Source organism: Sipha flava, unplaced genomic scaffold (genome assembly GCF_003268045.1).
Source record: "Sipha flava isolate LNK unplaced genomic scaffold, YSA_version1 210_pilon_pilon, whole genome shotgun sequence".
Taxonomy (NCBI): domain Eukaryota; kingdom Metazoa; phylum Arthropoda; class Insecta; order Hemiptera; family Aphididae; genus Sipha; species Sipha flava.
In genome coordinates, this window is record NW_020272822.1 from 222,857 (window position 1) to 239,371 (window position 16,515).

The following is a 16,515-nucleotide window of genomic DNA, read 5'->3' on the forward strand; positions in this document are numbered from 1 at the left end:
ACGTTAAAATATGTTTCAATAACCCTAAAAATTAAATTCTAATGTAAATCATCGTGATTGACTGGATATTATAACATTTAAATTTTAACTAAGAAATTATTATACCAAATGAAATCAATTTAATTTTTATAGATTAGGTTAAACAAAATCATTTTAACTAACGAATATTTTTTTGTTTTGATTTAATATTTAATTTAATTTATTGAGACGTATTTGTATACGTAAATTGGTTCATAACGCCGTACATATTAGACCGTATTTTAATAACTAGAAACTAATGTAAATGTACACATATTATCAGTATTATTTGTTTAATAAATAAACTAAAAGGGTTAAAGCCAAAAATGAGGAGGGCGTTTAAATAGTTGACTAAAGTAGGTGGCGCGCTACATAGATCCGGAAAAATCACTTGTTTATAGACCCGCGTATCGGAGTGTTTTGCGGCTTTCGAAACATTGCACTGCAAACGAATATTTATCCAGCAACTGGTCATACATTTCCTTGTTGCGCATCAATGCGGTTGTATAAACTTATTACACGACAAGGTTAGTATAATAATTGTAATACGTTTATCACTTTACACATCACGAAATTTTTAATAAAAATATTTTTGAATCAAAAGCAATTTTTGTACATTTTTTTTTTCGTTCACAACTTTTTTGTTATAAACATTATGCTTTGTGATATAATTTTTGTTTAATATTTAAATAATACATTCAAAATTTAACAACAGGTATGTGTTTAGGTAGAAATATAGCTTTAAAGGAATCACTTTGTTGACGTCACCACGTTAAACGTACAACTGAGATAATTTATAAATATTTACATCCACAGTGTTTATGCATAATTTTATTTTTAAGAATTAAAATAAATTTTCCAAATATTAAAATATAATATCCATATAATTATATACCCTCCATTGTTTAAAATATTTTTTTGAAAATAGCAAACTGATTAAACCTTATAAAATTACCAATATCTTTTATTATACTTTTTTTATTTATATATGTGTACACAACAAATAATTCACATAGGTATCGAAATTTTACCGTCGAATTAAATTACGCTTAATAAAAGTTAGAACTTTATGTTGAAAATATAGTTTTATAAATTCGTAGAAATACAATAATTGAGAAAAAATTTGTACGTTTATTAAATTTCAAATACTTGCAAACAAAACTAAAACGATTTCGAGTACATACATTCAAAGAGTGAAGTGGAATCATCCCCAAACACACATGTATTTGTAAGAATATAAATTTATAAAAACTATGAAACCTTAAAGAAAATTCTGTACTTATGTAGTTGATAACCAATAATTAGGCGATAAGCATTTCTAATAAATAACAATTTCGATTTTTCAATTATGTTATATTATTAGACATAAAATAACTTTTGTAGCATAAACATGTGCTTTACGATAACAATTTTTTAACTTGATGAAATATTAGAACGATAATAATAATTATATAATTATAATTATTATAGTAAAGACTATAAATATCCGTCTAGATAAAATATAAGTTATTTTATTATCGAATAACAACGTTAATCATAGAATTGTCATGACGTAAATAACTTTATTTTACTTACTTAACTTTACTATGTAAGTAAACGTTTTTCTTTGTACAGCTACGGTAGTGAAATTTCTAAATGTAAACACAATTAATTTTGAAATAAAACTGTTTTAATTTTTAATGATATATCTACCTACTCAATATTTGTTTCATATTCATTTTATAAGTCAACAATTACGGTCTACTACGGAAAATTTCAATAAGCATATATAAAAATAATGTTTCAACAACAAAAGATAATAAAATAAAATAAATAGTGTATTATATAACTTTAAATAACACAAATAAACAATAAAATAAATAAATTTACTTACAGTTTAATTTTTTCCAAGTGTCATTTGATTTTTTTATAAATGTGCATACAAATAAAAATATTTATTTATTAATTTTAGTATAAAAGGTCGAATTAAAGCCCAATTATATAAAAAAACATGATATACGTACATATATATATATATATATATATACACGAATAATATATACCCAATATGTATCCACCAATAAAGAACATGTTTTTGGATTTATGGTGATTTTACATTGCGGATATACAAAATAAATTCATTTTGTACCTACATAGTACATATATTTTGCACCACCAAAGTAATGTTAATGTTTTTCCAGCAACATTGTGTAACAAAAAACCGTGTTTTATTTTATCATTCCAACTACTTATACCTTCTTTTTGACATAACTATGACGATATTTACATTTAAAAAAAAAAAAATACATAATTATTTGTAGTCGAATTAATACACTTAATTCAATTATTTTATGTCACCTAACAAGCACGTTTGTTATAATTATGATTTATGGATATTTTATAATCTGATTAGATTTTTCTATAAAAAAAAACATTGAATTAGTTATATAGTATAATATTTATAATATTAAATTAAAATAATTTTGAAACAAAATGTATTTAGTGCTTCGTTTTTAATAAGAAAATATTATATATTAATATGATCCATGTTCGGGAACAGGTATAGCATATTACCTTTTTTTTTTAAAATTTCGTTGATTTTATAAATTTGTTTTAGAATATTTATTCAATCACAGAAATATTTTGAAAATACATGATTATAAATACAAAAGTGATTAAATTAAAATAATATTTTCATATCAAGTCACTCAATCGTTAAAAAAGTAGTAGGTAATTAGTTAAAAAGTACATACAAAATCATCTTTGATCACAGATATCTATTTTCAAGTATCACGACGAAATATGTAAATAAATTTTAAATACTTTATAAAAAAAAAAACCAATGAAAAAAGGCTAGAGTAATATTTTCCACGTATCACATGTTTAAACATTATTAATATTTAACCTAATATTTTTATATTTTAAATGCACCTTGTTATTTTCGTCAAACAGCTATATTATTAATTTATTATCAAGAAATATAAATTATTATTCAATAATAATACATAAACAACAATTTTTTGTGTATCTGAGTGCATTAAATCTACCAATTAAACGCAGTTTATCAATAATATTTATGATTATTTAAAAATAAACGAGTACTTGATTTATATGTTTATATAAATTATAATCGAAAATCGAAATTATTACAGTTAATAATTTAAAATAAAATAAGAACATTATAGTGTATTATTGAAATTAATTACATTGTCGGACGTTAAGTGGATAAGCATTGGTTATTTATTTATCGGAAGTATTTAGCACGCCTTGACTTGGTACTTGCACTTCCAAATTGTTTTGATGCCTGTAATTATTAATTTATCCTAAAAAAACATAAATAATAAAATATTATATTATGTTATGTTGGCTTAAAATTATTTTTAATAAAAATTTTTCAAAACTATGTTCTTATTGATAAAAAAAATTGAAGTATTACATTTTAGAAATAAATAAAAAACTTATTTCACTTGATGGGATTAAATAAATAAATTTTAAAAAGATTTAACAGATTGAAAAAGATTGCCAAATTATTATAAACCGTAGTTTTTCTAACTCTATGAAGAAAAAAAATCTGTTTACCGTATAAATTAGGATTTATGAATTCACGGATAAACAATTACTTCTCATGATACTCATACAATAGCTAAATACCCGTATGATATTATAATAATATGAATTCCATTAATTTTTGTTTTCAATTTAAAAAAATAATTCAGCCATATTTAGTAGTAAAAACTTACCTGGTATAATATATCTCGACATTTTTATTTTACTTAATTTGCTCAAACGCATATTTCTATTAAACGCACCCTTAAGAATACTTGACAAACTTTGAAACAAAAATATTGATGCTTGTATCATCAATGTTATGCGTCAACACTCAATTTTGATTCAATGAAGGATTACATTTAAAAAATCGTCAAACAAATGCAACGTAACACTGGAATAAGTATATAATAAGTATAGATAAACATTGTATTAAAAAAAAGCTCAAAATGATAATATCAAATAACAACATTTTTTTTAAAAAAAAAAAAAAAAAGATTAACAGTAATAATAAACCTACTTGTATTATAATACATTTAAAATGAATTATTTCATTTTAGTTTTTTACTAAAACACATTTTGATATTAAATTGGAGTAAACATTTAAATAAGCACACTTCAATTGTATTCATTTAAATTCTAGAAGACAAAATACAGATAATATATATATATATATATATGTAAGTAGATTATACTTAATATAACAAAAGAGGAAAAATATAGATTTTTCTATGTAAAATAATGTCAAGTGATAAAATTACTGATAGTAACAATTAATAAAACTAAAAAAATCACAAATTAAACATAGTGCAGTAATAATAGTATTCAATAAAAAAACATTCTTTAAATCTATTTTATCTTGAAAGAAAACTACATTTTTAATTTTTTTTAATGTACACCAATGTACATTTACCGGATCGAAAATATTTTAAAGCAAAATTGTATATGCTATTGTGTGATTCAGCCACAGCATATAATCGAAAAATTAAATTTTATAGACTTAATTTTAATCAAAATGATCCACTCGTTTTTAAATTTTTTTGTATAATATTTTTTATTTTGTACTTAATATAGTGAAACCGGATTTTAAGTAATTTTAAAATTCTTTAAAATGAAAAATATTAATGTCTGGATTAATGATCATTTAATAATCTTATTTTAATTTATGTTTATTTTAAATATCTAAGTATGTTATTTTTATGTGAATTTATTATGAACTCAATTTTTTGATACTCCCGAAATTTCATTTAACACACTACTAGATTGGAGCTTAACAGGTTTTGTTTCGTTTTTTCCTATTGGCACGTAGAGAACGTACCCAGGACCTCCACCTGACCGAGGGTCCCGAATCACATATTTACATTTTAAGGTATAACGTATTAATACGATCGTCTGTAAAAAAAAAATTCCTTGTTCTAGAAAAATTCTTAGGTAAATGGCAGTGTTAAAATGTTAAATAAATAATGAATGCTTAATTGTGTGCAATTACGTTGGGTATATTTGATTTTTTATTTGAACAGGCTATTCTTTAAAATTAATAACTGTCCTAAATAGGTTTTCTTATAATATAACTCAATGAACAGTCTGGCGATAACGTTCATCATGAACACATGCTCTAAGGCTCTCTCCGTTATCAGTATTTTAATTACGTAAATTACGTTTTCTTTTTCAACGTATATCATATTATGATTCGTTCCGGTAAAAGTCCCCCTCGTACGAAGACGTCATCAAAAAGAGTATTATCCAGTACTTCTCCAAATTCTCCTCTTCACGAGGGGAAAAAGACCAAAACTTTCACCTCACCAAACCATTTCGCTGTTCTCGCCTCAACTAACACTAACGATGACACTGTGTTCGATGCGGCTCCACCTTCCTGCGAAGTCACTGTACCTTCATCTCTCCCTTCTGACCAGGCAGAGCCTGCGGCTCCACCTATCTACATTAGGAACATCAATAACTTTTCCGCATTCAAAGATGTATTAATTAAGACCGTCGGCCCCAAGGGGTTTACATGTAAGTCCACTCCTTCGTACCTTATCGTCCGTCCCAACGGTTGCATTAATTTCAACTTATTGTCAAATTATTTGATGGAAACTAATGCCAGTTTCCATACTTTTCGTCCTCATTGTCAGCATCCACTCAGGATCGTGATCAGAAACCTCCATCATTCCAGTCTCAGTGCCGATATTTCGTCCGCGTTATCGGAAGAAGGACACCTAGTGAGGAATGTCCATAATGTAAAAAAAAACAATTGTCCTCTCCCAATATTTTTTGTCGACATTGAACCCAATATTAATAATAAACATATCTAAAACATTACTTCATTACTAAACACGAAAGTAGTGATTGAAAAACCGAACAAAAAGACATACGGTCCGCCGCAATGTTTTAATTGTCAAGACTATGGTCACACGCAAAACTATTGCCATCATCCATCGCGTTGCGTCAAATGCGGCAAGGCTCATGAGTCAGATAGCTGCACCAAGGATCACTTCAGTCCAGCTAAATGCGTCCACTGCTCCGAAAATCATACGGCCAGCTTCAAGGGGTGCCAGTTCTATCAAAGTATTTTAAATCGCCATAAAATCAAATTTTCCAACTACAAAAAAAATATCACACACTTAAAAATTTATTCTTCAAGTCCCTCCCCAGTGATCCCTCTCAATCCATCCCGTCATATGCTGCTGCTACTTTTGGTTCAAAACCGAACATTAATTCGCAAAACTCAAATTTAAATTTAGCTCTTTCAAAATTCCTATCTGATTTAACATCCATAATAAATTCTTTTCTTTCCGCTTTATTAATAATTAATTAATTAGGGCATTTACTTTTAATATTACGTTGTTATTAAATACCTACACTAATATTCCGTTCTATTTACTTCTTATCTGATATTATATTCATATTTATTATTAAATTATTATGCTCATTATGTTTAATTATTAATTCAGCTATTGTATCACGTTATCTATCAATATTTTAATTGTCGAATTATAATAGTTTATACTAGAAGTTCTTAATTAATAAAAAAAAAAAAAAAAAAACTCAATGAAGCAAAGTAAAATTAATGAGTGTATTGAACTTTTTGTTATCAAAAATACTCAAAGAAATTAAAAAAAATACTCTAAGTTCACGAATAAACTTATTCTACGCAAAAAACAAACTAAAAAATTAGCATCAATCACAAAAGAAGAAGTATTCAAATTTACGCTAATCGCATCATAAGCTGCACAAATCAATGTAATTTATTATACCCGTTAACCAACAATTATATTACGTGAAACGTTTTTAGAGAGATATAAGAGAGCACCCACTTTCTTTTTCTTTAACTTGAACTAAAGAATATTATCAATCATGAAACTATAAACTTTGAGCATAGAATAATCCAACGTAGATGATGGTTTTATTAATTTATTAGTAGAAATGCCTAGATAATATTTAAATTCAATTCGTATAAACAGGAAGAGGTCAAAACGAAAATTATCAATGAACAGCGTTGAGCATCATCTAGATAAATTATCGAAATAAATTATCTAGAAAAATAATGAATTATCTTTTATCTTATCTAGATAATACACAAAATTAGTTATCTGATGAATTCTTGAGTTATCTAATGTAATTCATCTAGATAAATAAGTTCAAGTATATTTATTTAAAAAAAATCGAAAAATTGAACTTGAAAGTTAAAAACTAATAACAATTTAAAATTAATGAAAAATTTATTAATATTATTAATTTCTTAACTTTATAATTAATTACTATTATTATAAATATTGAGCTACTGCAATATATACTTAGTTATAATATTTAAATTGTGCCTATAAGTATTATTTTTAAAAAATTGTTTAAATATTTAATAAAGATTTTTCAGTTTATATCTTCTAGTGACTCTTAAAATATTTGATTCCTAAGAAAGAGAATTAAATAACACAGATAATAGCGAAATTAACTTTTTAACATTTTAACCATAAATATTACTCCATAATAAGTATTATATAAATTATAATGAATTATTTTTTGAAATTAAAATATACCTACAAAGAATGTATTTTTTTTTAAACTAAGTACTTATTATTTATTATTTATTTCCTATACATAAATGTAAATTTATATATTTTTTGTTTATTATTTATATTGGAGGTACCTATTAGATCAAAGATTAAATTTTATTTTTCAAGTATAAATTTATAAAAATAAAAAACACAAAAGTAACGCATACGTTGTCCAAATAAATTTCTTATGGATGAAAATACCCAATAAAAAATAAAATACTAATATTAAAAGTAAAAATTAAAAAAAAAAAAAAAACTATAGTTGTTGACAGTTAATTAAAGTAGGCCATCCGACTTCATTGTGGTCTGTGGTGTTACGATCGTAATGTACGATACACGGTCTGCAGATGATTATTATCAATATATAGTACATAACCAACGTAATATACAACGGATGGGTTATAGGGCTGTTTTAATACGTATTATATGAGCGTCTCATATAACGTAAGTTGAAAAACTATTGATATCGTATGTACCTACTTGGACACTAATTTGTATATAGATTTGTATACATATATATAAATATATGTAGTTAAAAAATATATTTATATATACTGCTAGTAAAGTGTAGACCTTCCGGTTATAGTTTGGCAAATTCATAAACAAATATTATATTGTTTTATAAATACCATACGACCAAGAGAATATTACATATATGCGTTTGTATCAAGGGCGGATGCAGAAAAAAATTTCGGAGAGGGGGAGTTTTAAAAAAATAAGAATAATTATCGTCAAATACGTATTTAAAAATTTGGCACCCCTAAGCATATTAATTTATTAGCCCCTCCCCCCCCCAAAAAAAAAAAAATAAATAATAATATGGTAACACATATTATTTCGTCCATAATCGAGTTTCTTTAATATTAAAATATAACTTATAAATGAAAATCGTTTAATACTTTTTTTTAATTATCAAATTAAACAAATTATAACATAATAAAACATACTATTTTCTTTTTTATTGTTTTATTTTTTTTTCATTAGGTACATCATTTTTAAAATTAATTTTACTAAAATATTTTGCCGCCCCTGAGACTTGACGCCCCCGAACATGTGCCTACCCGTTCCCTCTCTAAATATGGGCCTAATTACCGTTATTTTAAAATAATTGACTATTGTCGATCGTTATCACATGACCATACAACACAAAATTTAGGAAAACCCGTCAATCATAATGTACCATTGTAAATAATATTAAATCGATTACGTATATTTACTTATTTTTACTTACTGATAATAAGCGACTTTTAAACACGCATTATTTTTATAAAGTATTGCCATCATAAAATTTCAAAAATTTGAGTTTTAAGTACCAGTAACTTTTAGAACGTTTGGAAAATTACAAATTATTACAAATTCACTTTTCTTAACAAAATATTTTTTTTCTAGCATTTTTTAATCGTATTTTGAACAATTCATTCTTTTTAAGGTGCATAAGGTAGGATAACTACGTTTTAAATTAATCATCCATTAATTTCGTGGGGGGTAAGGGTTGAACCCCCAAAATTCCTCCCTGCGTTCACCACTGGTTTGTATTAAATCTATCACATGTACTGCTCTGGGTATCAACTGTAAAACAAATAAGCCTGCACGTACAACGAATGTTCAATGCACCGATGCGTTCACTGATGACGGCAAGAATACATAAATGTTATATTTTTTTCTCATTTCCAGGTAGATATTAACAAGTATACAACATTATCGGCATTATGGTTGTTTGGAACATAATAGTTTTATTGCTGATACCGTTGTGTATGATTGCGTCGTGTGATCCAACATTTCAAAAGCCCTTGGATCCTTTCACGTTACTCAGATACGACAAACGGGCAGCCGAGGACCAACCACCGAGCAATGACAAGAACAACGTATCAGTTGAATTCGACGAGTATCCGGTACACGAGCTAAACATTGTGTTATACATACACACAAACGCACGTGATACACCTATGCACACATATTTAAACACATACCCGTGTATTAAGTCTAATACCATATATAGTACATCACGTGAATTTATGACCATCGGGCGATTGTAAACGGGACGAACTCTGCAGACGATAAAATGTTTAGCTCATTAATCGCGGAAGTATTTCGACGTAATGTCTCTGAATTTTATCGCCGGCCAGTCCTCATTTTGATATTAACCTCTCGGTGCTAAAACGTCATAGGTATATTCAACAAATTCTAATATATTATTATTGTGCACTTGCAGGGAAGTTCGAGAGAAAACGAAAAATAACACGGTGATCAGATAAAACTGCGGACACGTGGTGACGCAAATTACATGGTCAAATGTTTTTACTGCTTTTTATATCTCGTTTGATTCGTGAGACAAATGCACTATTCTAATTACATATTTATTTATTCAAAGGATATTTCGATTTTCAAGAGTTCGATTTCGTGAAAAATCTATCGCCGAGAAGTGTACATGTCCGCTAAGGGAAACACAGCAGCGCTTATTTATTCGTATAACAAAAACATTAATATACTGACACTTAAAGTAATCTTAGATCCATTGTATTATGAATTATTCAAATTAATCCCTAGGTCGATGATACCTCATTGAAAACAGTGTTTAACATATTTTAAACGCGATTGCAAATTAAATAAATCTACCGGGGAAAATATTCAACGTAAATAAAAAAAAACGTAATATACCATATACAACCTACGAGAATCTTGTCAAGAGGTTAGGCAAAAATAGGTCGGAAATGACTTAATACTATATCATAAAAATATGTACGGTTCAATTACTGTTCGAATATTTCGAGTATATTAGTAAGGTCAAATGTATTTACGATCCGCGATAAAAATGTATTAACTTTCCGAAGTGCAAAGCAGTGCAGACCACGTCCTTATCAATTAATGTATAGAGTCACTAAGTATTAAAACAAGGTTATTTACATAAATACATATAAACATATTTTTCGTATAAGACTGAAAATTCCCATTACTGGAATTTAATCGAAGCAAATTAATTATGACACTTTTTGTGTACCAGAAATAATAAACTTCATCTTTTTATTATCTTTTTATTTTCTTAAAACGATGTTTTATCACCGCAGGTAGTTGTACCAAAAAGGACAGCACTGTTACTAGACAGATTAATGGTGGCATTACAAAAAGCTGTAGATGGAAACAATTCTGGAAATATGAAAGGATACTATCCAGAAAGATTAATTCCAATTAGCGGAGCGTCTAGACCAAATCCTGGAGTAAGTAACTTAACAATTTTTATCAAACTGATAATTTCCATGTTTAACTTTACTAAGCTTACAAAAAATCATGTTTTATAAAATATAACTACAGATATGAATATATGTAGGTTTTGTTAAATGAAAAAAAAATAACATATTTTTATTGATAAATGTCAATAAATTTTTTGTAAAAGTAATTTCATATAATAAATATAATTTAAAATGAATAAAATAAGCTTCTAAATAAGACGTTTATTCATCGATTTTTATCTAAAAACTATACTTACAATAGTAATGCAACTTGTAAAAATATATTTTATTCAATTATTTATGTGCCATTTTAAAAAATTTGTTGAGCTATACTATTTTAGCTTATTTTCTCTAAACCAGGAATCAACTACGCAAACACATTTTCAATACATTTCTTCCTCAGAGCCATACGTATAGAATCGGTATTATGTCACCCGAATTTGATTAAAAACCAATTGTCGTATAAGGTTAAAATAATTCATAAAAAATGACGTGATAGCTGTTCTCTATATTTAGATATTAAATCAAAATATAATATTATCAAAATTGTAATTTTTTAAAAATCCATTCTTAAAATTAAATTTAGATCATTTTTAAATTGTGCATTTAATCAAAAATTAATATCTTTTATATGCAGTAACTATGTATTATAATAATATTTTAATTTAAAGAATAACCGTCATAAAAACGGTTGTAGAAATACAAGATTTTGTAACCGGGCGTAATAGATAGGCAATATAGGTACCGACATGTGTATATTCATAATAATTGTACTGCATTCATAACAATTTTAATTTCAACTACATTTCTGTTGAATTTATTTAGTTTTATATAAACATATCGATAAGAATTATTAAGTATATAAATAATTTATTAAGTATTTTTTACGATATCATTATAAATATATATTAATTAAAAATAAATAAATGTTCTACTTGGAGTACTATTATACAATACATGAACAAATTTACAACCGATTTTATTATGAAAAATTCCCATCATACGTTATAAACATTCAATACCTTATACCTGATGATTTTTCAACTCAAAACCGGTTGAAAACGATTGAAGATATTATATTATAATGTTTTAAATAAGAAATTTTATTATTTATTTATTTGATATATATTTTTTTCATTACTTTTAATTTATTATCAATTTCTCAAAATAAATATCAAAGTTTATAATGTATTTATAATGTTTATAATGTTATTATACATTACTGTAAATTAAAAAAAAAACAGAACATAGTTTTTAGTAATACGAGGCTCATTATCACTCTAACTAAAAACGACGCACTAAAAACCGTTATTAATTCAATTAATAAAATAAAAACTTTTTATTTTTGTGAAATGTAAATCACAATATTATAAGTAATCAAAAATTTTCTTAAACTATCTAATACGTTTGTTTCAGTAAAATCATTGACATATATTTAAAAAAAAATAAAAAAATATTATGTAGAAATAATAATTCATACTTTACGAAAAATGTCTTGTATAATATATGCCACGATCAAATAAATAACTCTTATAATTCAGTTACGCTAGATTTTTTTTTCGTTCAAATCATATGGTAAATAGCCATAGTATTATATAATCTCCCTCGACTGGAATACATAAATTTCATATTCCAAAAATGAAATTATACTCAGGAATGTATTTTGGATTATGTCAATATTCTATCATATAGTTCTATAAGATAATACTAATATTGTCATTTATTTTTTTTAAGAATCCACAATATAGTATATATGGATTTTAGCGGATTTGTCTTTTTTTGTTGCAATATGACACGAATCAAAATAAAAATGAATTCAATGGAACACATAACACTCGTAAACTTCATCCGATTGTAGGGGTGACTAGGCGAATAAGTAATAAATATATATTCTGAAAATCATTTAATTGTCTATATGTTTTCGAATAACCGAATAAATGGGAAAACTAAACCACAAAAAGTCATTAATCGCAAATAGTCAATTACGAAGAACACGGAAAAATCCAATTTTTATTCACTTTATCCGCGACCAATAATGTATACGCATATTTATATATAAATATAAAATATAAAACGAATTTTATTTAAATTATGCGTAACAAGTGATTGGGATTAAAAATTGTATGAAATATAGCGAATACAAACAGCGAGTAGTCTTTAGAGCTCTTCAATTCGCGTATACAGGATCTGATGTGTTCACGCAAAATTAACAATCGATTATAATATAACACTTATTATTTCGTCATAATAAAACATACAATTTTCTTTTTTTTATTGTTTTATTTTTTTTTCATTGGGTACATCATTTTTAAAATTATTATCCTAAAATATTTTGCCACCCCTGAGACTTGACGCCCGTGGACATGTGCCTACCCTACCACCCCCTAAATACGGGCCTGAGCAATATGTTATCCGGTGATGGTAAATTTTAAAGAAAGAATAATTACCTGTAGGGCTTGTAAGGTCATATGCCCGATATTATTTTTCACTATTAAAACTTAACTATTTCCGTAGATAATGATATATTTGTTATGTTTTTTTTACGAAATAAATTTAATTTATAGCAGATTTAAATATTGCGTTCTTTTTGAAACACCCTATACAATCAATTATAATCGCTATTCTAAAGTTCTTGAGAAACCATAATTATAATAGGAAGGTTTGGTCGATAAATGGGTTAGGTTAGGTTGGTGGTTGAGGTTTATTGTCAGTAAAATGTTAATAGTTTCTCTATAAATTAACTTCACTTTGCCACTAGTTATATAAATGTGTATTTTGATTTTGAGATGGATTTTAGATAATTTACCAAATATGGGCTTGAATAAGTAAAGTCGTAAATGCAATTTTGTTGATTAGATGTTTTTTAACCACGTCAGATGTTAATCAAAAGTTAGGCTCAAGTATTTGATTGTCACAGTGTTTGATATGGGTTCGGTATTTAGTGGAAGTTGACTGTGACGGGGAACAAAATTAGTGTGGACAGATTTATTTATATTAATTTTGATGCGCCACTGGGCAAGAATTTTTATTATTAATTAATTAATTCGTCTGATAGGAAAACAGCCTACTCAATTTTTTTCCGAACACAGCACGGTTATGCTTAACAACTTGCTAAAGATTACACGTATTTAGTGGTATACAGACATCGGGTATAATTGCATTTGTATCATATACGCGTAAAATAAACCCCCAACTGATTAGACAGTTTTGGACCGTGATATTCAAATAGCAATTGCTATTGCAATCAGCGATCAATTAAAATAGCAAATTAAAATCGCAATTGGAATCGTTTGAAATAAATTATATCAACAACAGTAGCCCATTCGCCGTTAAGAGGATATGTAGATGCATTTTTTTGAAACAATCAGACGACCGTGCTAGGGACATCACACTAAGGAGGAATAGTGGTACACGACTCCTGTCTGAGTACGAAGTAACGCAACCAAAAGTATAATGATTGATTTGCCTACGAAATTACATATCAGTATTATGCACGTAAATAAATCAATGACGATATAAAATATCCTGTTCCAAGATTCATCGGTGAAAATCTCAATCCACCAAGGATGTTTTGATATTTTTATTTTTTTGCGTGGCAATTTTTTTTTATTACGTATAATAATAATATACTAATAACAGTATATAGTAACGTGTATAATAATAATATTATATATACTCATATATAGTTTAGGGAAAATAAAAAAACAGGTAGGGGATACAATTTATATTTGTAATAAGTAAAACTAGGATACTTTCGCAGTAAAAAGAAATACACACACACACACACACATATATATATATATATATATATATATATATGAAATAAATTTCAATATATTGAAATTACAATAAAATGTTGCTCCTTTAAGTATATATATACTTACTTAAAGCTAGTAAAATTAGGTACTACATATAACCGCTTTTAGATTATTTCCATGCAATTTAAATATCGACACGAAAAACCGACATGTATTATAATACATCATATATATATATATATATATATATATATATATATATATCAGCTACTTAAACGATCACTTGCGGTTATAAATACTGTAGTATACACGTGTGCACAACAAATAAATTGTTTTTATGAATGGAACTTTTCGCATAATAACAATATTATAAACTGCTCAACGCTTTCATTCAAAGAATTAACGTTCAATGTACAGATGTTGTAATTGAAACATTCATCAGTAAACTCAAAAAAATAATTTTATTTCCAACCGTGAACTATAATTCTAAACGAAATAATACGACAGTGGTACTAAAAAATAATATTTACAGTGGTACTACTATTGTAAACTTGAACATCTTAATCCATATGTAAATTGGTCAATCAGAAAAATACTCAAAATGGTGCAAACTGAAATAATAACTATAACTATATGTTTTATATATGTGGACGAAGACCACAAAAGTTTTTTTGGTCTTGGAAAAGTACTGAGCTCAAAAACATTATCGACAAATTTGAAGATACAAATGTACATGACCCCGATGCGACCCATAATACCTGGAACATTGAAACATGGCCACTTAGGAAAGCAGAAGAAAGCAGAATAAAATTATTTGAAAGGAGAATCCTACGGAAAATCTACGGCCCATGCTTTGACATAAACATAGGTGAATGGCGTAAACGTCATAATAAAGAACTCGAGGAGCTATTCCAGAGACCGAACATCGCGAACGAAATCAAGAAAAGGAGATTAACCTTGGCAGGACATGCATGGCGGAGAGTAGGATCCATAGTCAGAACAATAATCGAAGAGACCCCTCGGAAGACCACGCTTACATTGGAAAGACTGTGTGAGACGCGGAAAGCATTGAACCAGAGATACCATGGAGAGTAGTAGCAGAAAATAGAGATAGATGGAGAGAAATTTGTTTGGCGGTATGGTCTCAATGACCGTAAACTAAAAAAAAAAAAATATGTTTTATATAATTAGATATAAAAATTGTTGACCAGAAACATGCTGTTTTGATCTATTTCTATGTAATACAATTGTATATAATATGTTTAATTTGGATTTATTTTTCTCGTCTGTTATATTATTTTAGATGGAACTGCAGAGACGAAATCAACAAAAAGGACGACTGTACTGGAGGTGTTATTTCAACGCCGTGTCCTGTTTCAAATAGAACCAATCAAATCTGTATACTATATTTTTTTGCATAAACAATGTCAGTTGAGAATATTATACCACCCTCATCTTTATACGCTTGTTTTTTTCATAAATTACACGAATACAACGATTATTTAATCAATATATTTTAATAATTACGGGAAATAAAGTACGGAACGATTTGATACAGTAATACACATTGCCATTATCACCGAATCTATTAAATTATATCGTAGATCGATTGCGTTATTTTGGGTAAATTATATTTGAGGTCTCAGATATTTGTATGATAAACATATGTGATGAAACACTTTTACATACCTGTATGCCACACAGTTTAAGAAGCAAAAAAATTAAAATTTGTTTTTATTTATTGAACGTTAAAACGTATATTTCTTAAATCCGTATTCAATAAAAATTGATATAGGAACGCAAATTATGCAATTTACTTCAATGGAAACTTTTACCTATTAAATATTTATTATATACACGATATTAATTTTATAAACAGTTATAGCGACTAGACGCTAAGTGTTAATTATATTTAAAGTGTAATCACTTATTAAA

At 26.7% G+C, this 16,515-nt stretch overlaps 1 protein-coding gene across 1 annotated transcript; it reads left to right on the forward strand.

Moving 5' to 3' along the window:
• Nucleotides 1–426: 426 nt before the first annotated feature.
• Nucleotides 427–16,090, forward strand: LOC112682785. Its single transcript, XM_025553513.1, has 4 exons — nt 427–545; nt 9,270–9,487; nt 10,661–10,810; nt 15,884–16,090. The coding sequence occupies exons 2-4, from the start codon at nt 9,305–9,307 to the stop codon at nt 15,962–15,964; spliced, it is 414 nt and encodes a 137-aa protein (XP_025409298.1). The 5' UTR covers nt 427–545; nt 9,270–9,304; the 3' UTR covers nt 15,965–16,090.
• The last annotated feature ends 425 nt before the right edge of the window (nt 16,091–16,515 follow it).